The sequence below is a fragment of the Anopheles maculipalpis genome, chromosome 2RL (assembly GCF_943734695.1).
Source record: "Anopheles maculipalpis chromosome 2RL, idAnoMacuDA_375_x, whole genome shotgun sequence".
NCBI classification, from domain to species: Eukaryota; Metazoa; Arthropoda; class Insecta; order Diptera; family Culicidae; genus Anopheles; species Anopheles maculipalpis.
The window spans coordinates 1,866,572-1,890,930 of record NC_064871.1 but is presented as its reverse complement, the minus strand read 5'-3'; the positions used below and the strand labels follow the sequence as shown (position 1 = coordinate 1,890,930).

At 43.5% G+C, this 24,359-nt stretch overlaps 3 protein-coding genes across 3 annotated transcripts in view; all 3 read left to right on the top strand.

The window, feature by feature from the left end:
• LOC126558618 (protein sidekick-1-like) overlaps positions 1 to 13,038 on the top strand; it is a 46,597-nt gene extending 33,559 nt beyond the window's left edge. The window contains exon 5 of the mRNA XM_050214662.1: positions 12,720 to 13,038. Coding sequence (XP_050070619.1) covers positions 12,720 to 12,964 — 245 coding nt within the window. The 3' untranslated portion in view covers positions 12,965 to 13,038. The remainder of the gene's footprint in view (positions 1 to 12,719) is intronic.
• The window catches only part of LOC126559372 (DNA-directed RNA polymerase II subunit Rpb4), a 254,757-nt gene that overhangs the window by 61,583 nt on the left and 168,815 nt on the right, over positions 1 to 24,359 (top strand). The gene's annotated exons all lie outside the window — the stretch shown is intronic.
• Positions 1 to 24,359, top strand: part of LOC126558456 (glycerophosphodiester phosphodiesterase 1) — a 357,972-nt gene that overhangs the window by 194,634 nt on the left and 138,979 nt on the right. The gene's annotated exons all lie outside the window — the stretch shown is intronic.

The window sequence follows — 24,359 nt, the reverse complement described above, 5'->3', positions numbered from 1 at the left end:
ATTTTCCACTATTCAACCGACCGAACCGGACCGAACCGACCAACTGCTTGGTTTTCCTTCTTTCTTTTTTTTAGTGGAGGTTTTTCAATTTTCTTTCCGTCCTTTTTCCACTCTTCAACGTGGTTTCGAGTGGTGGTGATCCAATTAATTTTTCGGAGAGCTAAAAATGGGAGTAATTTGCGTTTGGTAAGGGATTAACAGGTTTGGAATAAACGGTTGCCCATTATATTCTGTGAAATGCTCATTTTAATGTCATCACCATTAAATCTTCTTTTCATCGAAAGCTAACCCTCATCCTCCGGGGCTTTATTGGAAACTTTTCCTGCAACGCTCGTTTCGATCGAATCGAGTACAGAGCGCTAGATTTTTTCGCGTAATAAACTTTACATTAACGCACTCTTTCGTTTAACTTCTCGAGTGCTATAAATACGCCATAATACTGAAATAATTCATAGGAGCTAGGATAGGTTAAAATTTAATTCTGTAGCCCATAATTCCTTTGTTGGATATTTTAAATGTATCAAAATGTCCAGACATTCGACGTAAATACATCCACACTCTAGAATTATTCCTTTGGATCTCAACAACGGAGTTATCTGCCAGCATGTCAATGGATATTCAATCCAGCTTTTCTTGGGAAATTCCCTTTCATACACATATGCATATATTTTTGATACTTATATTCCTATTAACTTGTTAAGAGTGTTTTCGAACGCAATACTGAACATGCAAAACACCACCAACTGCATAGAAAACTGTTCATCAGCGTTTATAACACCTGAATGAATTTTCCTAAAATTAGACATTCTTCTATGGAAATAACATTAGTGAGAAGAAACCCTTACCGCTCGATTTTGGTGAATCCCAGTTTAGCCAAAGACACTTTCCATGAATTGTCTTTCATTATTTGGTATAGAAACAGACATTCGATACAGTGTATTTTCATTAGAAAATGCACTTACCCTAAGGATAGCATGTAAATCGTTACTAAGAAAAGATGCTTAATGATGCAAGTGCACTTCGGTTTGGTGAAAAACTTTGCTTCCAGTTGTGTAAATTTCACCCATTTATGATGTTTGCCAGACTGAAGCAACCAACAAACTCCAAGAATTGTGACCCATTTCGGTCATGCCAAAACTCGGTAACTCGATAGAGCAAAACCCGAAACTCTACGAAACATGCGGTTTCGGTAGGATAATTGGTGAGCAATGTGTAAAGTTAATTAGCATGTTCGACGAGAAAAGGCGAAAGCCAATTGTTTGCCTCATGCTGCCGCAATCTGTGCTTCCTTATCTACCTCAATGCACCCTCCACTCCCAATCCAGTGCGGTCAAACTAGGCCAAAGGGCTCTTTTAAGCATGTTGTTTCCGTGATTTCCTCAACCAATCTCAACCACAACACACGAAAACACTGACTGACTTTGCGATTGAGAAAGTTTTGTACTTCTTTCTCGAGCTCCCTCATCACGACGACGAGGAGCTGTCCTCGACTGCAACCGGAAAAAGCACAATCCTGGAAGATAGTTTTTTTGTTTCGTCCATCCTACACCACCTTTAACTCGAACCCGTGTGTAAGGTGTTGCCCACCGATGAAAAGATAAACTCGTTCAACGAACACACCAAACCCTCATATATGTGTGTGTGTGTGTCTTTGCGAATCCAGCAAATGGCAAACCGTCGGGTGAAAAGTTTAATCACGTAGTTGCTCCTTTTAATCACTTTCTAAAAATTGCTCATCTGCTAAATCGAACCACACCGAAGGTCGACCCAACCGACATCCTGTCCGTGTGTGTTTGTCTGTTTGGCTTCCTTGAAAACTCAAACACGGAGTTTTTTGCTGTGAAAAACGCATCAAGGACATAGAAAGAGTGTATGAAGCGAAGCGTGCAGCAAATCCCACTCCATCCTGCTGCTACTGCTCACTTAACTGAGTTCTTTGCTGGGGGAAGTTGTGTGAATGTAAAATTTTAATGCCAAAACACACACAAACACATACACTGACGCACGTTACAGCTAGAGGGTATCCTTCAAAACATTCTTCAAATGGAGCTTTAAACTGTCGGCCAGGACCAACGGCTACGAGTGGCTCCATAAACGAAGCGGAAAATCATAAAACAAGTACAATTGTTTCAATAAAAAAAAAACAAAACCTATTAACAAAGCGTAACTAGTTGCACAAAACAGTAAACCTGCTTTCCTACAAAACCGAGAACCGAGCGCTCAAACAATAATAAAAGGCCAACACATCGATTGAATGGTAAAATATGTTTAATCTAATTTGTGTGTTATCATTCGCCCTTACCTTCATCGGCCATAACGGGTGCTCCCTCTCTCTCTCTCTTTCTCTCTATGCAGGTATTATGTAGAAGGCCAGAACACGTTGTTGGCCTGCTGAACATAAAAAAACGATTCTTTACCACCCTCTTCTACTAGGCTTGTTTCTTTTTTCGGAAACTAGGAGTGGAATTGTAATAAAAGTTTATAGACCGAAACGAAAGCGAACCTAAATTCGTTCGCTACTTCTGCGTTTTCTCACAAGCCCATTCCTGCTGTACTGTTTGTGTATGTGTGTGTGTGGCATGTTTTTCTTGTGCGCCTCACACCTTCTCACATCAATAATAGCACTTGGTCACGAAACGTTAAGCCGGAACAGTGGCAGCCGCAGCTCTGGTATACACGAACGACGCGCCCCAAAGTGTCCTTCAATAGCTGGAACTGATTGGGATGAGAAAATCCTCTGATAGGAGGGTGAAAGTTGAAATTGAACAGAAAGGTCGCTAAAATGAAACAAAACACCATTTGCGACACTTCATCGACGGATCTGTTAATTGACGAAATGCGTTCAAAGTTGATGGCGCACACACACACACTCTTGCACAGCTAAATGCTTATTTTATACGAATTTTCCACCAATCCACCCGTCCCAAAACCTACTGCAAATTGTGACTTTTGCTGATGGCATTCTTAAGCTGACATAAGCCATCGGTTAAGAAAAAAAGTGTCATCGATTAAAGTAACATTTTTGCACTAAAAAAACTCGCCGCCTCCCACCAGAATTCTTTCGGGAAAATTGCTAAACAAACTCACTCCTCGCCACAATACCCACTTATTGCATTGAAACCTTCCAAACGCTGTGGGAGGAATTGAAAACTGTTGGACCAGAAAAAAAAAATGGTGGAAGGCAATTAATTTCACCGCTTATCGGTGGACTGCAATCAGCTAGGGGAAAAGCAGCTCGTCAGCTCGGGCCAACCCGGAAATGAATCCGGTAAACTGCCTTCAGGAGAATCGAGGCCGTACCGACGACCATAAATTGCAACAATGCCTTCGAAAAGGAACTCATTTTCAGCACGATTAGTACGATACGAAGTACCACATCCGGACCCGGGTTCAGACCGCGTTCCAAGAACTCGTGCTCCTGCGGTCTGTCGGCACGGCCGGAAGGACGCCTAAAACCATCAATCGTACGCGTGCCAACAAACCGAGCCCAGCCCAAACGAAAAAAAAAAGCCCGAGACCGAAAAGGGTGTACCGGACGGAACGCAGGATATGTTCCACCATGTTCTGATACTGATCGGGCACCACAATAACACAACAGGCACAGGAACAATGTAAAATGGTTGCGAATGCGATTTAAAATTAACACAACCTACAAATTGCCTCACTCGCTCGCAGCGTACGCGGCGTGCTGTAATTTCATTTTGCAACAAATAAACCACCATCTCCTGGACTCCTGGACACCACTCGAAGGTGGATTTTAGTCCCTCGTGGTGGTAAAGTGGATGCAACAACATTCGCTGTACGGGTAAAATATTTACCAACATTTAGCCCCAAAACAGTTAGCTGATGTTGTTGTTACGGTATTCGTGTTTACACGTACGAATCGATGCGGTACAGATACGATACGATTAGAAACGAATTAATTTCTGCGACTCCCCCACATTCTAACCAAACCCGATATCGGTCGTGTATGGTGCTAATGGCCACTAAAAGTTGCATCAAAACACATACTCACACACCCGGCCACAGAAAAAACCGCACCCGATAGGGAGGCCCATAATTTATGCCCGCCCGATTGCTGGCGTGATATGGTTTGGCCAATGAAATGGGTGATCCCACCCTCCCCACAAAATGAACGAGGGACATCCATTTTACGCTACATAAATTTAACCGATTTTGCCAATCTCTAACCTCACTAGCGGCAACAGCAGCAGCCCATTTCCCATTACCGACAAGACCGTTTAAAATATGCACAAGCCTCTCCAGGAGGAAAAAAAAACGCTCACAATAAAACGCAACACTCTATCGTACTGCGTAAGAGATCGTCCATTTATTACGAAACACTTGCAGCGTAAGGACGGGGCAGATTTGAACCCCAGAAAGCTGGAGGAGACTTCTGAAGGCTTATTCTTACTACTTTTTGCTGGGATGCTTTAGAGTTTGGATCCACCATTACCATGTTTGGAAAACAATTTCTAATTCTAAAGATACAAAAAATGGCTTAATCGAAAGCATAAAATAAAGAACATCGAGCATTTGTAATCATTCCAACGAAACTTTTAAAAGAAGACACATCCGGCCGTCTAATCTACATTCTATAATTGTACAAATAATATGCTATAAAAATATTTATGGTACAAAATCAATATTTATCTGCATAGATGTAGCAATACGACCAGGTCGTTCTAGCAGAATTTAAAAAAATGTGCGATGCGAAGCATGCTTTTTTAGCGTCGAATCCCAACCAATCCTATATACAATTGAAAACGCCGAAATGTATGTAAGAAGACATAACTGACGAAGGGCGAACAAGGGCTAGAATAAGAAGATCAAAAATTCAAGCTTGCTTTTGCGTTACGTCATAAATGGACACAGCCGAAGGGTAATTTAGCCAACACCACCCTTAACGTCCATCTCGTGCTCCGCCTTGGCTACTGACATAAATTTTCTTTTTATTATTCATTCATTAGCTGCTATTACTGCCGCTATTCCTGCAACTGCTGTGCGCGGAAAGATCGAATCAACCTCGGTCTTATCAAAAATGTGCCAAAACTTTCAACGAGTACTTGTCGGTCGCACTTTGAATATTAAAAAAGAAAAGGGAAGCCTCTTTATCGCCACTGAGGACGTGTTTTAGCACTTTCGCTCTAAAAAAAAGGGAGAAATAAAAAAAGCAAACAAACGCACTCCCATCAACAACACATCAAGTGAAAATCAAGGGAAGAAAATACCACAAGAATAAAGACACACACACAAACACATACTTTTTCGCGACGTTAGACCAAATTGTGTGCGCTTTTCTTTATGCGCCAAAAAGGTGGCTTCCGTGGCGTGCGAAGAAGATAAGCTGCTCTGTCAGTGGTTTGGTGCTTGTGATGAATAATTATTACAACACTTCACCACACTCCCCTGTGCTGGGAGGGAAAATTATTTTAAGATTCTTAACCACCACGCACACACACACACACCGCCTAATTCCAGAGCAGATAGTGTGAAAGATAAAACTTGTTCCCCTGTTTCGTGTTAATTCATGAGCCTTCTGCGTACGTGGTGTGGCCAGGGTTTTCTACAGAAGGTTACTAAAGCCCGTACGCAAACCCCTCAAAGCTGTCGACAGTTCGCGAATGTTAGTGTTTTCACGTTGATAACGCCGCTCTAGACACATTCTCGGGCACATGCCAGCAGGAAAGGCGGATAAATGTTGCCTTCTCATCGCACCGCTCCGCTAATGTGTATGGGGTGTGTAGTGTCTTGTCCCTTTTAATGAGCAAATAGAGGCATCGCGGACAATTGGTGTAGCAGCGGAAATGGTGAGGAAGGGGTTGAAATATATTTGCTCTGGAAATTATTCAAATTAATTTTACCACCTGCGCTACCCCGGCATCCCCATAAAGTCGTGCCACGTGTCTGTTTCCTGTTTCTTGAAATACCACAGCCGTTTATAAAACTACACCACAGCGATTATAACTCACCCAGCTCACCGACAGCACACAGCCACACACACACACACACACACACACACACACACACACACACACACACACACAGCGAGCAAAACTTTCCATTTGAGTTTCCGCTTAGGAAATTCGCGCTGTTTAATGGCGCTGCTTGTGCTCACCATTTCGATCGGCTAAATCTTGGGTGCCTCGATGCGTTTGCCACTGCACTGGGACCGGGGCTGACAGGTGATGACACTATACATACTGGCACCAATCAACGATTGGCTTACTCGCTGCGAAGCGCGCCACACGCCAAGACTCTTCAGCACGCAACTCCGACAAGCAAAATGCTGAAATTTATATCCTCACCCAAGCATACCGCCTCCCGACGCGTAGGACAACGGCAGGAAGCCGGTTTATACACGAGAGATCTCAACGTCATTTCGTTTTGTAGTGCGCGAAAATGAAAAGTTTTATTCCATTAAATTCAATTTTCAACCTGCCCACCATCACACCGCTACGAGTAAAAAACGGAAATCCTACAAAACGAACTTCGTGCTAGAGCAAGGGAAAGCATGTTTTTTTCCAACTCCCCGGTGCGAAAAGTTTTCGATAAATTCAATTACCATCCACACGGCGACGCATCCATCGTATCGTTATAATCAAGTCGTTTCTAGTTTGTTTTCCATATTTCCCCTCGCAAACTGAGGGGTCGGCGAATGGCAAACCTGGCACGTAAAAGGGTGTCAGTATCGAGTCCACGGTGCGAACTAGCACACTGGCTTCTCGGAACCATTTCGGGGGCAATAATTAAGTTATGAGTTACCTGCAATAGCAGCACTAGTTCCACTACTCTGGCCCCATCTGGAGTCGGGCGAGCAGCAGCCGGAAATTTTCGAAATGGTCGTTTAAAATTTGCAGTTTCAGCATTTCCATCGTCAGCACCGGCGAAACGCGCGTGCCTTCGCGATGCTTTTAAGAAAGATGCGGATTATATTGTGCACACAGAAAATGTCCGCTTTACAAAATATTTACCAGGAAGAAGAATCGGAAGAAGCGACGCAACGAAGACACCGAACAGTGCTTTCCGCGCTTCCCGTTTCGCAGGAAGTTTATGTTAATGTTCCAAAAATTCATGCAAAACTTTATCCACGCGAAATGAAGGCCGATGTTTTATTTGCTTGCGGAATCTGGCACACTGCAGCGCGAGTGTTCCGAGCCGTTAATGGGAAGTATTATCGGAATGAATTCAATTTCCCAAAGTCCGAAGTACCGAAGCTTCCGAGATCCGGGAATATTGTGCCGGCCCACAGATGGGATGGGGTGCGAGAAAATGCGCACGGATCGTCGGACAAATACCGAGAGAAACAATTCCATCCCATTATGTTGCCGGGTTTGATGGATGTTTACCATTTGTTATTGCCATCGATCCGTCATAATTGGCCAGCGTGTATATTGCTGCGTCTCCATGTGGAAGATGAAACGTTGAGAGATCGGTAACACCGAACAAGTGTTCTCGTAATGACGACAATCTTCTCAAAGTTAATAATTTGCCACGATGTAACAACGACTCGTTTCGTTTGGCTGCTCTTTATGTAGCGAACTTTAAGAACTCTTGAAGTAACTGATGTTCCTAAAACGAAATGAGGAATTTAAATCCATGTAAAAACAATGTTACTTTGTAGTATTCCTCAAAATCTACAGCACAGGAACAAAAAAAAGACACTACAAACAAAAGCGGTAGCCCTTTTTTTAAACTGGTGACCCCGTTTCATTGAAGCAGCCAGGACACAAACAAGAACTCAAAACATCAAAGCCCTTCCCGGAACGAAAACATCGACATGAATGCCCATACACACACACACACACACACACCCAGCAGCAAGATAGTTTTTAGTAACACCAATTCCGACATTAACCCACCCACGAACAAACGAGGTGACCACCATTACGTTACGTTGCATTTCCCCGTCGGCCATCTTTTCTTTATCCGATGATGGCGATCGCTCGCTTCACAGAGAAAAAAAAAAAAGAATCTCACTTCCGGCAGATCGCGAACACAAAAGATCGCCCAATGCTCCGTCATTAGTTTTCCATTCTAACCTGCCTGAAATATTAGCGAAACGTGAGGTTGAATGTTTGGTCCCAGGCAAGGCTGCACAGTGCAGAAGTCCGTGGCCCAAAAAGGGCCACCTTTTTCGCGTAAATAGAGCTAAACTTTCGACATAATGGAGGCGAAAGTTCCGGCACAAAAGCGACCCAACACGTCCCTTTGGAGGTGGAAACGGTGGTTGGTTGGTCTTCCTTTGGGGTGTTCTCCAAGGCAAAGAAGACCTTGCACCGTACCGAACCGGTGGGGAATTGCCTCTCTCTCTCTCTGGCTCTCTCTCTATCTCTCTCTAGAAGGTTATTCAAATGAGACACTCAGATTTCAAAACCCAAAGCCTCGAAGCAAATCCATGCATCCATTGCACGGGATCGCAAAGAACAAGGCTAAAGATAAAAGCCTGCGGGAAAGCCTGAACGTCCGTTGCGCTTACCCCTGTGCTCTGATCCCTGTCCCTCCTTCCATTCCCGTCTTAAATACACGCCGTTGTGCAAAGAAAGATCCTTACAGGCTGTGGCATGAATTCTGTTCCCTGTACTATCGGGATCCGCAGCTATTTGCTGTGCGTCCCTGAGGCTGGTGCTGCTGCTGCCGTTTGGCTGGCACCGCCACTAACCTTCAAGTGTGTTACTTGTTTTTCCTTCTGTTTCCCATCTACTGGGCGCACATGTACGCTGCATTCCAGTCCAGTGTTGCCTTCATTTCAATGTTTGCCCTAGCAGCAGCATTCCCACGCTTCGCAAACGACACCTGCACCATGGCCGTCGCGCCATCATGACATGCGAGAAACCGCTGGAAGCATCCCGTCTGAAAATAAAATCACAAAAAATGGACCCCGGCCGCTTTTATTTTCTTCCTTTACTACAAGCAAGGTTTTGTTTTTCCTTTTCTTTTTGGACCTGTTTGTATGCTACCTACTTTACGAGTGGTACGCTTGCCCTTATGTATATAGGTAGGTACTTCTCCCCGGGGCGCTTGGGCGAGCCACCTGGATCAGTTGACCCGGAACGACGCAGTACTATCAGCTTTCATTATTCATATCACTCTTTCCCGTGGCACACGTATACTTACGAGCACACACACACACACTGCTAAGCTAACATGAAGCTTGAGGAGGAGTAACAGGAGATCACCGGACGCACGTTCCCACGTACGCATAGTGGACACACGGCCACGCGCACACAAACTGCCGAGTGTCACGTTCCGTAGAATGTTTAATTTAAAACTGGAGTATAAACGATGAATATTAATTCCCGTGCATCTTCTGGGCTCTTCATTCCTTCCGGGAATTGTTTCATTCTACGAAACCTTCCGAAGGACGAGGAAGCGAGTAGGAGAGAGCGAGTGTGAGAGCGAGATGGCATTGTAGAAAGGACCAAAAAAAAAAAACAAGGAAATTTCACAATGGGCTAGCCAATGGAGATGGAGGTGATCATGAAGAAGAACTCGACGACGTCGGTAACAACCGCAGTGACAATTGCGAAAAAGGATGCTGCTTCACCAAACCAGCACATGCTGGCCGTTAAAATGGGGTGTAGTAACACGACCTCCATCTCACCCACCGAGCTATAAGAGATCTGGTAGCTTTCAGTACTTCCCACCGGCACGCAACCATCATCTCTGAACACGGCCACCAATGACCCGTCGCCTCGACGTGGAATAATTAAGAGTGCGGAAAAAAGGACATACACCACGGCCAGATAAAAGGTGGCCAATTCGACATTTTTTTATTCGTCATCTTGATCTAAGCTCGCTGGCGTTACAGCTGGGATGGGATGGCGGCTTACGTCGAGTGGGTTGGTTTGGTTGGCAGTGTACATGCATGTACAAGCAGTATACCAAGAAAAAAGACGCGACGCTGTGCGCATCTCGGGCCCTTGGCATCAACCGAACCCAGGCTAATTAGAATGTAAATGAAACGAAATGAAAATGAAATTGATAAGCGAAATGAGTCGATTCGTATGAATATGGTTTGGTCGTGGATCGGCGAAACATGGAAGGCACGATCTAAGCCGTCAAACCTCTACGGACCGGACTGTTGCTCAGAGAAACACTCCAGAGCACCCAGATGGCAGAGTGTCGCTTAGTTTAAATGATTTTTAAGCACTCTCAAGTACGCTCTTGCTCGTTCTCATTAGCCCTATCTAATTGCATGTAATTCCGGATAGTACGTGGTGTGTGAAAGAGTTCGCCAACTGAGCCTGCACGTATGCATGTAACTTTCGTGCTTATGAGCCTTTAAACCTCCTTAACATGGACCCATCGGTTCGGAAACACCTGTATAATGGGAAGAACATTCTTAGAACCTATTCTCGGGAACGAAATCTACCCGAGGCATAATTTTCCGACCCAAAAAATGTGTTTGCTCCATTATGCAAAAGAGGGAAACCCTTCGCCTTATCTATCTTATTTTGAGAAGTATAATGATGTTGTTTTTCTTGCTGCTGCGCTGCTTGGAGACGATGCTAGAAAACATATTTTTGTGTGAGGTACACTAACACGTGGCTAGCAGAAAGATTGCGAAGAAGAAAAAAAAAACAAAACTGTGGCCCCACATTTTATCCCACATTTCTATGAGAAGACCCAACCGATCGGTCGATTGCACCTTTATAATCCCACCGGCGAATTGGGTGCGAGAATAGTAATGGACTTTTAAGGGCTCTACCTAAGGAAGCTTTCCGTTCTCTGCTTCCATGCCCTTCTTCCCCTATTTCCTCTCCTTCTCTTTCTCGGTCTATTTTATTCATTTCCAAATGGTACGCAACAGAAAAAAGCGCGTATCAGTTGGCATCACCATAGCCACACCGGACGCTCTGGGCCTTGGTGGATCATTTTGCAATCAGTGTGTCCCGCGTGGCAGAAGGATACCGCTTTTTTTAATCGGTTTTGCATCGTTCGTCTTCCGTAGATTGTTGGCAAGAAGGGTGATGATGCGTATCCCATGTACCGACGGTGATTTGTCCGATGTGCAAGTATTCCGTACCACGTTACTTCTTCTCCGTCGGCGTTGATACTGATGAGCGTGACACTATGAGGTGGTCCAGCACAAACCGTGGACAAAAGATACTGTTTAGGTGTTTTTGTTTTGAAGAACATTAATTAATTTTGCAGAGTGTGGGTTTTATGAGGGGGCAACGTCATCCCGAAGCCCAACTTGTTTAAATCGAACCTTGTCGAAAAGTGCGTCCTCCACCAGTACAACCAAGATCTCGGTTAAATTCTAAGGATCCGTACGTCCTACGATCTCGATGTCATTCAACAAGAAAACGAATTGGAGAGAATGGATGATTATAAAGCTCCAACTGTGGAAGCCCACGTTTTTTTGTTTCTTTTGACTAAGTACTAGGCGCCTCCATTTCCAGCGAAGGACGTTCAGTGAGAGGATTACGGGAAACCGATATTCATCAATTAAATTAAATTAAAATTAAATATTAGAAAAAGATCTTAAAAAGCTAGCTAACTATTACACAAATATGTCTATTGTTAACACTTTTGTCCCACAGTGCCATGCACACAAAGTGTGGCCACCCCGCCCACTATGGAAACCGTTTCCATTTCGCTTCACGCATCCATTTGCCTTTTGCATATCAAACCATTTTTGCTGCCTCCTTTCTTCGTTCGAGCAAATAAACTCGTCCGATCCTAAATTGCCGATGAACGGATGCAAATGTAAATATGCCGCCCAAGAAAGTTGGAAGGGCAGTTGGAAGGGTGATGGGTAAGGTGGGTAAGAAGCACATACACACCCGCACAACGGCTACGACGATGAAGTTGAAAAAAAAAACCCCTCTGCAAGTCTATGTATCTAGCCTTTCTTCACCACTCAGACCGATGCTAGTGCATTTGAATTTGAAACTCATGAATAAAACACTTTCCCGATGATGCTCTTTTGCTTTCGATCCGGTCCTGACAACAAAATGGAACCGTTTTTCCTTTTATTTTTTTCTTCGTTCGAATTCTGCTACGTTTGTTCACGTCAGCCCCAACCCCGCAGGCAAGTGTTGCAGCAAGCAAGAATGCATTTGCGTATCGTTTTTTGCCTGTGTGTGTGATTAAATTACCACTATCTCCACTGAGCTGCCAGACTCGTGTCTGTATGCGCAAAAACGGCTCCGGTTTCCAATTTATCCAATGTTTCCCGCATTTAATCTACCTCCCGTCCATCGAACGTTAAGTCCGATAACAATTAGTATGTTAATGTGGCATAAATCGTACCGTTGTCGGCGTCGCCGTCGTCGTCGTTGTGACGTGAATCAACGAGCAACGCGGTAGCGAATTAGTACGCCTCGATTATTGCCTTCCTTGGGGCAATAATGAGTAATGAATTTTATCCACCACCCAGCGCACACTATCGCTCTAAACCCTTTTGTGAGTGGAGCAATGCTTATTAAACTTCAATTCCAATCGACCGATCGAAACGATTTGTCAACCAATTTACACTCCCAAGCGTTACGGGTCCAATCACTTCAAAGCTCAAGCACGCGGTGAGCTTTAAATTTGATTCAGCTGGAGGTCGCTCCACTAAACACACGCAGCGCACGCAGAACGGCTCGGTTTGGTTCGGTATTATGAGTTATTAGTAAACGCTTCATTTGTTCGAACGAATTTGTTACCATTTACACATTAATAAACCCGTCTCTCTATCTCTCTGTGTTCTCGTTCACCCGCCACAGACTCTGCGAGCGTCGTCGTGCACGTCATCAACGGTGAGCAGCCAGCCGCAATGCAGCACGGCAATAGCAGCGCTAATAGTGTGTTAATAAATAATCGCCGCTTTAGCCACCGTGGCCACGGGCCACTGGACCGCTGGCTGGCCGGCATGGGCGGGAGTAAAAATTTAATATTATCATTAGCTTCGTCCGCACTGTGCTGGTTGGTCAAATCGATCAGATCTCCGTTCGGTGGTCATGGCAGGTGATTTACGGCGTAAAAACATCCCGGAGATAGTGGCTAAGAAAGGATGCAGCGAGAAGTGGGCGCAGACAGCGAGCGTATGTCCACAGTCTACGGATGGATGGGATCGTTATATCATGTGAATATTAATAGTTAGACAAAATCTACATTTTAAGAGAAAATGCTGCAGTAACTGTGGCATAATGTTACAAAATTGTATAAGGTATGTCAGCGTCTTGGAAGCTTTTCGCATTCCAAGAACACAAATCACCACTAATGACGACAACTCGGTTAGAACAATGGTGTGTGCGTGTGTGGTGCAACGGGATTTGAGATATGTAGCGCAAATTTGCTATTAGCGAAGGAATCGAACTGTGTCACGGATCCATTACCCTTTACAACACGAGTCACGGACCCGGATCAAAACTCCAGCCCGCGTTGAAACATAGAGCATGTGCATGGACACACAAAACAATGCATCGTGGAATGTGCCGATCTTGATCATGCTGCTCTCGAACTCGAACTGCAAATGTAAATAATCCATTAGCCGTCACTAATACGACACAGACACACACACGCACACGCATAGAATGGAAATCCTGGAAAGCAACCTGACAGCATGCATCTTGCATGTTGCAATCAGCATTGCAATCACCCGATGTTCAACCCACTGTTGTTCCACTTCATCATCTCATCTCCCGGGACACAGCTCACAAACAAATCCGTACCCGATGTAAATAAGATGGCTGACAGAGTCCGATGTTGAAACAGAAAATGATACTCCACAAATTAGCTCCTCCAACAACAGCTAGGGAAACCCAAACGGAATGAACTCGAAAGTTTACTGACTCCAACGTTCAGCACGAAAGCGTGTAGCGTAAGACTTTGTTATCATTAGCTGGAAAACCAACCATTTTCTTTCCCTCCTTTCTCTGTAAGAGCGCAGTCTATAACCTAAGAAGTGGTAATCTTATCATTTTCCAAACCGAACATCAAACCATTTGTCCGTTTTTCTACAGCAAGCATCACCGTCCTCCGTTTTTCGCTCTAGTAAAAACACCCTGCAGCTGCATATAGTACGTTCATCGTAGGATTTTTCCCCCCGGTTTTTCCTCCCAGGTACGATTCTTGCCACCGAAACGGCACAATGAAGCGTGTCTCAGTTCCCAGAATGGTAGCACACCACACGCCTTCCTTTAAAATTCCTTCATACCGATCACATCAGCAGACACGTCGTCATCATCTCTCATCCTGCAGCAGAAGTACATATATACGATTTTACTTGTAACTGTAACTGATGTTTCATAGACTCAAATAAATTGATGATTTCTTTTCTACGACGCTCCGTTTCTCTTTTCGCTTTACTTTATTATTTTAACGAGACCCACAAACGTTTTTGCGTCCTTCCGAGAATCCAAACGAAGATGGTAAAATCGAAAGAAACGAACTGGAAAGCTGTGCTAGTGCAAATGAACAGGTAAGTGATTCATTAGAAGAGTTACAATAAAAAAATGGAAAATTTAATTACTTTTTTACACGATTCGTTGGCTTAACAGAGAGAACAAAGGGGCAACAAAAACAATAAAAACCCTATAAATGATTTGATTTAGATTCCTTTATGATCTTCTTACTACACATCTCAGCTGATATGAAGCGTACAAGCTCCTACCGTCTTGTTAAACAGCACTTAAACAGTTTAGCGGCGCCGTCTGGTATATTATACTGCGTTAGGCTAAATAAAAATTTTCTGATGATTTATCTACGTTCCACCTCTTCTTGCCTTTACAAAAGGTATTGTTTATTATCTAGAATGGATTGATTGGAAAAAAAGAATCAACAAGAAACAAGATAATAATTGGGGCATTAATTATTTGCATGTTCTGCGCACGTGCGTGAAATCTATGCAATCATTTGAAGTTATTTTTTCCTTCTTGTGAAACCAATTTAATTGTACGATTTTCAAGAAAAATCGAAATTTTTGAAAAAGCCTTGCCTCTGAAAGCTGCCAATGTGAGATATATAGCCTTTCAGTTTAACGAAATCGTTCTAGCATTCCATCGTATTTTGTCTTTGTAACCGTATCTGAGACAATTGAACGGCTTTAATGGATGTCTTGAATGAGCGTTACAATTTCTCCCCATCCATATTGCATTTAAAATTGCTCGTGTAATAAACACGTGAAAGTAGAGCTTTAAATTAATTCAACGTACGTTACTGCTTAACTAACTTCCTCTTACTCTCGTTCAGTTAATCGGACTGATTATCCGTATTTGCTACCACCTTCAACAAGCTCCAATAAGCAAACGATGGTCTCTAACCTAAAGTCCAGCTCCAGGACCAGAGAATCGATAACTTCTACTTCAGCTGAACTGAACTGGGAATTGAGTGTTTTCCTTCACCTCACTACACCATCGATTGGGTTGACCCTGTTTTTACCGAATCCAGTGGACGTCTATCCACTGATTAGCCTGCATAATGTGGAATGTAGTTAGTTTCGCTTTGATCAGCTGGGGATTATTACAAAAGCCTCGTTCTCATTATGCCGGTAGAAATCCACCACGCTCACTGTGTGTGGAGGAGCGGTTCAATGTGCACATGTACTTTCGAACGATTAATGCAAATTATTACAATTATTCTGTTGGCGCATGCCATTGAAACCGCTACCGCCCCAAAAAACTCCCACCTCACCCACCGAATGGAATGTGCACGCAGCATTCCCGGACGTAGGAAATTACCGAAATTCAACCTCACAACTGTAGCTGGAGTCCACCAAAAAAAAAAAAAAAAACTGGTCCCCTAATGACCGTTTCAAGCACTGTGTTTGGGATAGGAGAGGGCGAGCCAATAAAACAACGAATAATATAAATTGATGAGAACACACAAAAAATGAAAGCACTACACCACCGCCGAGTGAGTGTAATCAGTTTTCCCGTATGCATAAATTATGCTAGCAGAAATTGAAAATTTCCCATCGGTCCGACGTGTGTGAAGGGGTGGTTAGATGTGTGGGCACGACGGGTAAGAGTGCATGAGAGGGTAGAAAAAGGTAACAACCGAATTAAATTCGTAACAAGCTAATTTGATGTTCATTTTCCAATGCCAAACCCGGGTGCTCATCATCGGATTACGGGTAACACCAACGGAACACAGCCAAGCCGATGCTCGTGTTGCCCCGTGACCACGGCAATTAGGTTGCCGGTGGGTTTGCATTTCCCGAATGCACTTTGAGCGCAGCATGCATACGGCCACGGTACACGTATTCGTTATTCATGGCGCAATGAAACAGTAATGACTGTTCGGAATGGACTTGGCCACGGATCATGTTGTCGATGTTACCAATCCAATAACGAATGCATCAAAATCACCAACAACGACGCCCGTTCGATACTGGCAAAACGGAATAAAAAAAACCCATAAATACTGTTAGTGGATAGGATTTTGTTTGCGATAAACTAATTAAGTCGTATGAATTTGCCAACAGCACTTGGCGCAATTTAGTTCCTAACATTCAATTTGTCCCAAATAACTATTACTGACTGTATCTATCTTCAAAAAATGCATAATAACTTCGAACCACAACCGAGCCCGACCCGACCTGTTGGGCAGATGGCAAAATGGAATCAAAATTAATATGTTATAGCAGGCCAAATGTGTTATTGGTAATATTAATGAACAGTTGCTATTTCACCCCGTCAGGCACACGACTCCACACGCATGAATAACCTTACGCTGGTATCCACTCCACTGGATGGCAAGTTTGGAGCAGATAATGATGATGGAATAATTTAACACATTTGGTTTTCTTTTATTGCGTTGCAACAATACGAGAATGGAATGTTTATTCCGTCCTTCATCACGAAGCGACTACTTCCCCGTGCAGCGCACAAGTGGAAATAAATGTTTACCCCAACATTGTGTGCGTGTTCCCCCCTTGCCTTACTTCTGTAGCTCACTTTCCCTGTGCACCCTACGGTTAAGCCGGAACAATGATTTTGCAATCCATAATTGAATACAGTCACAACTCGAAATCAATCGCAATTACTCAATTCGGATGACATGGTACTAATTAGCAAAGAACGTTGCTATACGACTGCAGCGCGCTCAGCGTTTTAGAAAATGTAACCCAGGCCGTTTCAAAAAGCATGCAGATTCAGGTCTTAATTTATTGAATGAATACGTATTACATCCATCCCAAGAATGGAATATGGATTTGATCTGCAAATTGATTAGCAAATAGGATGATTCTAGAGCACAGAAAGAATCCACGCTTAGCTAGCAGCACAGTCAACGTTTCCGAACATTTGTTTGCAACCGTTAAGGACCGGAAGCAGCATAGATATTAGATACTGCCAGGTATCACAACCGACAGTCGGAAACGTACGATCACGCACGGAAGTCACTCAGACGCAGCACACTCATGTTTCGCTTGTGGAATCCCGCGAACCAAATGCGTCAGCATTGAACGATAAAGCGAGATTCAGAAACGAAAGACGACCTTTGAGATCGGACGAACTTCCGATCGCGCGAGCATCACCACAAAAGCAACGAATGGAAACAGATGACGGCGTCGAGGGGAACCATTGGCTTTAGGCTTGCAAAAATTCGGGTCCGACCCTCAACGAGACCACACGATCCGTTCCGTTCGTCGCCGTGTGGGGTATCCTATAACTTGACAAAAAATATTTTTGTTTATGAATTATGAATTTGAATATTAATATTGAATTGTTCATATTAAAAAAATATAAAACTCATGGATTGATGGTCATACCTGTGAACTGTTCACTCCAAATATTACACCAATCTTTCGAGAAACACCAGCTAGAAGCAAATTTTACCGAGGAAGCCGGGGAAAAAAACGTTCGCCAGGAGCCTTGGTCATGTCACATTCGCCAAGAGATGATGATTTCTATGTACCAAGAACCCTGGTAGTTTAGGAGATCATTTTGTCCAAGAGACTTCGTTTGCCAAGGGATCATCGAGGCTTCCAGCGAACCTCAAGGTTTTTTTTCTCTTACAGTCTTTACTACGAGGAAACGATCTAGCTGGGATTCGATTCTTGGTCCTTGGTCGCTACCTTTTTGGCCTCCGGATCATCCCTGATACTTTCTTCTTCTTATTGGCTTAACGAGATACTATTGGCTGGTCATGTTATGCACCTGACGACCCATACAGTATTTCGAAGGTCGTCCCGATGAACTTTTGTCCACCAGGAAGACTAGAAAGAATGAAAATGGAATACGTGAAGCTGAGTTTCAAGGGGCCTTCTTCAGCAAACCAGACCCGCTAAACAGTTTTAGCGCCAATCCATTTCACTGTAATGATTGTAAATGAAATGTAATTAAATTGAGCCACCATTAATGCAGGTTTTTTTGTCAAAGCAGCTCTCATTAAAATGCTGTGGACGATGAGACAAAACAGGAAAATTGCAAAACTTAATGTAGCAAATAATGTGCCTCGTTCTGTGTAGCGGTTGTCCAGTATCCTTTTTTGTATAGTTTAATTCGTTTACGTTTTGCATTTAAATGGTCTCCTTTCGAGTGGTACTGTTGAACAGCGTTGCAGGTCATCGAGGTTTATTGAACCTAACAATGAAACAAAAAGCAACATATTCCAAATGTCTACAAAGTTAACCAAACTGCATAGCAATATTTCACTCCATTTTTCCGAAAAAAATAGGGAAAAACATCCTTTTCGGGTAAACAAACAAATGATTTTCCAACACAAACTTCGGGAGCGCCCTCTTCTTATCTGGAACACACCAAATAAACACAAATGTTGTATGATTTGCTGCATTCGCAGTACAATCTTGATAATAATGTTGTTATTGTGTTCTGACCACCGCGCTAGCTTCGTGAAGAAAATTCCGCGAGAGCGAAAACATAATACCTCGCTGCGCTCTACGCGGCGTACAGGCACAACAGCAAAGCGCAAACCAAAACACCAAAATCATTCATCAAGATGATGTATGAAGCAATTAAAAATTTAATCGTTTTACCCATGTTCCGCCACGCTCATTCGGTACACACGCGGTCTTACAACAGCAAACGGGCGAGGTTGTTGTTGCTTCTGGAATTTTTGTCAAAGCATCATCCTCATCCGCTGTTCCTTTTTCTTACAACGCGGGAACACTTGACGTCCGGTACCCAGCCCTTTCTCGCTACCGGTGACCGCTGTGTGTGTGTGTGTGTGCATACTGTGCAGTCGGTTATGTTTGGCCCATTTGCAAGCTAAAAATCTAATTCCAAACCCCTCAGTGAGTATGGCACCAGTATGCACCGGACAAACGATACAGAAACGGAGACGACCATAGGGTCAGCACTCGCATCCTGGTTCTGGGGTGTCCTGGGCAAACGTTGGTGAGGTAAATTTATTCAAAACAGTTTAAAACGACATGATTTATCTTGAAGTATGGTCCTGAAGAGCAGGAGAAAAAAAAAACAATTGCTCCAACTCGACCATTCCGTTTTCGTTTGAAGAAACACAAATAGAGTCGGTGGTGTGTTTGATTAGCGACCGCTTTTGCTCATTTGCTCACCTCGGCTCGGACAAACCAGCAGAAGCAGCAGCAGTAGCAGCAGCTGCACTGCAAAAAGAGACACGGGAGAAAAACATTTTCCCACAGCACACGACGACGATGGTGAAAAGCAAACAAAGGTCCTCCTCGAAACGATCCTGGTATCCGTCGCCTGACCCTTGGTGGGTACGAGCTGTTCAAGTACTTTTCCAAGGCATTAAAAAGCGCAGAAGTGGAAAGACCGAGTGTGAGCAAAAGCATACATACTTAGAAAAGCAGGTGCAGCGGCTAGGTACACCTGTAAAATGGCAGAATTGCACAAAATCTGTACCGTACCTTATTTAGCTTACGATTGCAATTATCCTACAGGAGAATTAATGATGTCGTGTAAGAATTTAGCAGCATTACGGTAGCTCTCCAGAGCGGCCAACGAACGATGAAAGCACGAACGTCGAAGGTAAATGACACTTGAAAACACTGGGAATGAATGTGTTGACAGGGCCGAATGGATGTAACGCAGCAACCGTTGCAATCTCTCAGGACAGCAGCAACAGCAAAGGTTATTTCAAGGGCCTTTGGGACATCAAAACAACTCCCAGAGTGGCATCCCATGGTCACCAAATGTTTCTACGTACGGTGTTCCGTTTCAAGGTCTGCTTCTTCCGGGTAGGTGACAGGGACCTACACAACATTGCATCACACTATATCCCGATAGCAACGTAGCGATAGCAACCAGCGACGTAAAGTGGGGAACAGAATTGGCGGCGTTGCGATCCTCACGATATGTGCAATTGCTGTTTATTTCTTCAAAGCCAATACGCGGCTCTCCCGGCCACAGACCGAGGACCACTCGGGGTGTCTAAAAAGATTGCGATAAACCACCCAAACACACAAAACGGGCTGGAAATTTATGTCCAGGCCGTTGTTTACCTTACCCGCTGGTTTTCGGTGCAGCTTTGTCGCCTGGAAGAGAGATTAAACATTCCGCCGAACCTCACGAAAGCTTTCTCACTTGTATACCCCCCACAAAAGTAACTTGTTATTCCACCTTACCTAGGATGAGATAAGGCTCAAAAAGAAGCTTAATCCGTAATCAGTTAATGGAACGCGAAAACTTAGCTGCCGAGCAACAGAGAGCTTTACCATTAGGACCACGCCGAGAAGCTCAGCAAAAATTCCCAAACAGAATGTGAAGTAAACCGCAAAAAAAAACATATTTTACTTACCTCAAGTTTAGTCGCTCTCAAGCGAATGAGATTTGTTTTCTTTCCTTCGAAAATTACTCAATACACAACACCAGTCAGCCAATTTTTTTTTTTCGTTCTGCTCATGGACTCTTGTTCTCTTCTTCGTTTTTCACACGCTTCACAAATAATTCCACTTCGGACAGGGTTTACTTTCACCTTCCAATAAGGGGTTTCTACTGCACTCTCCCTCTCTCCCTCTCTCTCCCTCTCTCTCTCTCTCTCTCTCTCTCTCTCTCTCTCTCTCTCTCTCTCTCTCTCTCTCTCTCTCTCTCTGGATGTGCGTCGTTAGTTTGAGCTTCAAACATCTCCATCGCCTACTTTGCACTACTAACAGTTCTAGTACAAGATTGCTTCATACGCTTCCGGTCACCCTGACAACGAGGCAACTTTTTCCTGTACGCTCCTTCACGGTTGATTGTGTAAGTATGTAATATGGAAAATAGAGAACTGACGTATTTGTTAGTAAAGTCTGAAGCTGTCAAAGCTGTACTACTGCAAAGTGTACACGCAAACTGATCTTTAATTTCGACTTTGAGTTGATCTTCTCTATTTGTGAACGCTAAGAATTTCGTCAAAATGGCAGTATACCTTCCTTGAAATACCCGAACTTAACAGAGGAACCGGTCAGTTTGTTTACGCATAATCTATAGCAGGGATCGGCATACTTTTGAGTCGAAGGGGCCCAATTTTGAAATGATCGAGAGTCACGAGTCAGGAGAATGTATTTTTTATTAGTTCACTCATATAAATCCGTTAAAAGATCCTAGATACGAAATTATCGGTTAAAAGTATTAATCATTGTGATTGATGTGATTGTTTCCTGTTTTTCAGCAATGATACCCTCCAAGCGAGGTTCAATATAACATTTGTGAAGTAACAACGTGTTGAGATCATTCCAAATCAGTACAACTTACGATCGAAAAATGTTGAAAGCGAACGACTGTATGAAATGAAATGCTTCAAGATGCTCAAAGTTTTGTAAATGAATAGTTTCTTCCCATATTTCAAAAATCCGGCAAATCGTTTCGCGGTCCTCCTAATTGATTGCTGACGCGGCCCACTGATCTCTAGGATCCTTTTCTACCCTTGCCCACATTTTCGTACGCATTTTGAGCGGGAGGAGATTGATGTCAGAGAAGTGGTGGTTTTTCTTGCGCTTATCATAATAGCTATTAAACATTATTAAACTTTCTTGATATATACTCCAAATATATGTATGAACGATTGTATTTGCATAGGATTCAATTTTCTGTACCGATAAACACGCCTGTCCGTTGAGGGGTTTGTTTGTTTTTCTCTGTTTAACACTCTTTTTACCATATCCGCCATCTTGTCCCCACACACACACACACATACACACAGGATGATCATCATAGCAGGATCCAACAAACAGAGATCAAGTAACAGAAAGCTAAACTGGAGAAAGGAGAGAGCTACGTCCCTTCTCCATAATCTCCGCCAGCATCGTTTCTTGATTATAAAGTGTCCTAGCAACGGTCGGTCGAACCGGGACCCCCTTGAGGGGGTCGGTCTGTGGCCCGTTTATACAAATAGGAAAGGTGAATGAATGCATAGTGCTGCTATAAATACGTAAGATTAACTAGTAACCATCATCAGTCAAGGTGGAGAGGCAACGTCTAGGGACGAAACAATGTGTGTGTGTGCGCGAAGCGGTCCTAACCCTAAATCAATCTGCTGCTGCCATCTAACTCTCCATCCCAAAGGCCTTCTAAGTGGCAAAATACCATTTATTTTTGGCAAACTCCACGCAACTGACCGCTTCGCAATAGATACATCACAATTCGATTTCCCCCGGGGTTTGTTAAAGAGCGAGCGGACGCGTCAAACAAATCTTCAATCTGCACACCAAAACGGTAGCCTCGACCAATCCGATCGATCGATCGTTGGCGCTAGAGCTTGGGTAGGCTCTACACTAGTTTCTCCCCTACTCTTGATTACTACTCCATTAGGCAAATTAATTTAGTAGGGAGGGTGGCGTCTTCCATCTCCTCACTCAGCCGTCGCTGGATAAATAGGCCCACTACTGGCGATTGGAGTAATTTGGGCATAGTTTATCAGAACTTTCCGTCCTGCATCGCACGGACGTCGCACGGTGGTAAGTGGAGGGCAGATCTGATAAGAAGAGCTTTCTTAAGTATGCCGTGGTACCGGTATCGTGCTGGAGGCTACCGTTCTGCAGACGCACACCGCGCACAAACTTCTCCTAATCCGCGGGAAACCAGGAGATATGTAACATTGATTTTAATTAGTGATTGAATAAAGAATCTCTTTCAACTTCTTCCTTTCCTTTAACACATCACCAAGTGCCGCATAAACCATCCAATAATGGTGGCCAAAAGCTCGCTCTATAGAATCCCCTTTCCTTCCGGATAGTTTCATCAATCTTTGGATCTCCAAACCAGTGTGGCGGCTTCTCTCTTGCGCACAGTAACATTCACACAAGTCATCACGGGGAACTTTTTGTAGGAATTACGTGGGGGGACGTGATGGTGGGATGGGACGATAGGTTGGTTATATATTTATATAACTTGCTCTTGTTTCTTAAATTTCCGGGCTTCATGAGAGTATTTGGAGAGGGAAGAGGGAAGAGGTTACAAAGACTATACACACCACCACACTATTACACACACTCGCTTTGGCTACGATTCCGCGCTTCCGTTTAATCGATACACGCACAAAAGTTATGACCAGCATAACCGGAATAAATGCTATATTTCTAATGTTAATTTTTTTCTCATTGGAAAGGGGGGGGTTCCATTTTGTGTCCTTGGCCTGAGAGCAGGGTTGCCATATTTTTATAAAGTAAATGATATGTGTTTTGGTTTGGTTAAATCGGTCTAAGAATTAAGGGGAAAATTAAATTATCTGACAGACGATGTCCCCGTGACTGGCGCGAGGCGCCCATAATTTCCATCCATCACAGTAGAAAACGCAAGAGTCTGTCCGTATAAGAGGAAAATAACATCAGGTGTATTGAAGCCTTTACAAACTAACAGAACATCCTCTGCATCCTTGCAAGGACTTTGAATCTGCAAGAGTTCATTAGGCATTGATGATGTTATAAAACATTTCCTAGCTTCCGATTTGCACACAATATGGACGCCAACTTCTTATGGAACATGTGAATAATAATACAAAAAAGGAAATAACATGAAATACTACTTAGGACAAATAAATCCACCATATATCAGACAGGCAACCCCACTACTCTGGAGGAATGTGTCTTATTTTCATTTAATTGTTTCCTATACACATTACATATGTGTTCTTACCACTACTGTTTTCACTTTAAATTACATAAGGATGCGCTTGTACTGATGCTGAGCTGCCGGTTAGGAAAAGTGTGACGCACCTTCACAAACGCAACAGGGAAAGAGAGATCGATAAAAATCGGGGCCGCTTAAACATGAAGGCGCAGAGGATTGAAATTGTTTGTATTCATTGTAAAAGTATGTGCCATGGCGTTTAGCACGGTGTGCTCATGGCCAAAAATTTTAATTTTTTTTTTTTAATACACACAAGAATCATAGCAATGCAGTTCGCGGCGGGCCGATGATAAATTGCCGGAATGTGTTCATAACCGTCATAGTTTGTTATGTTTTGGCTGCTGTATTATGTATACCAAGTCCTGGAAAGTG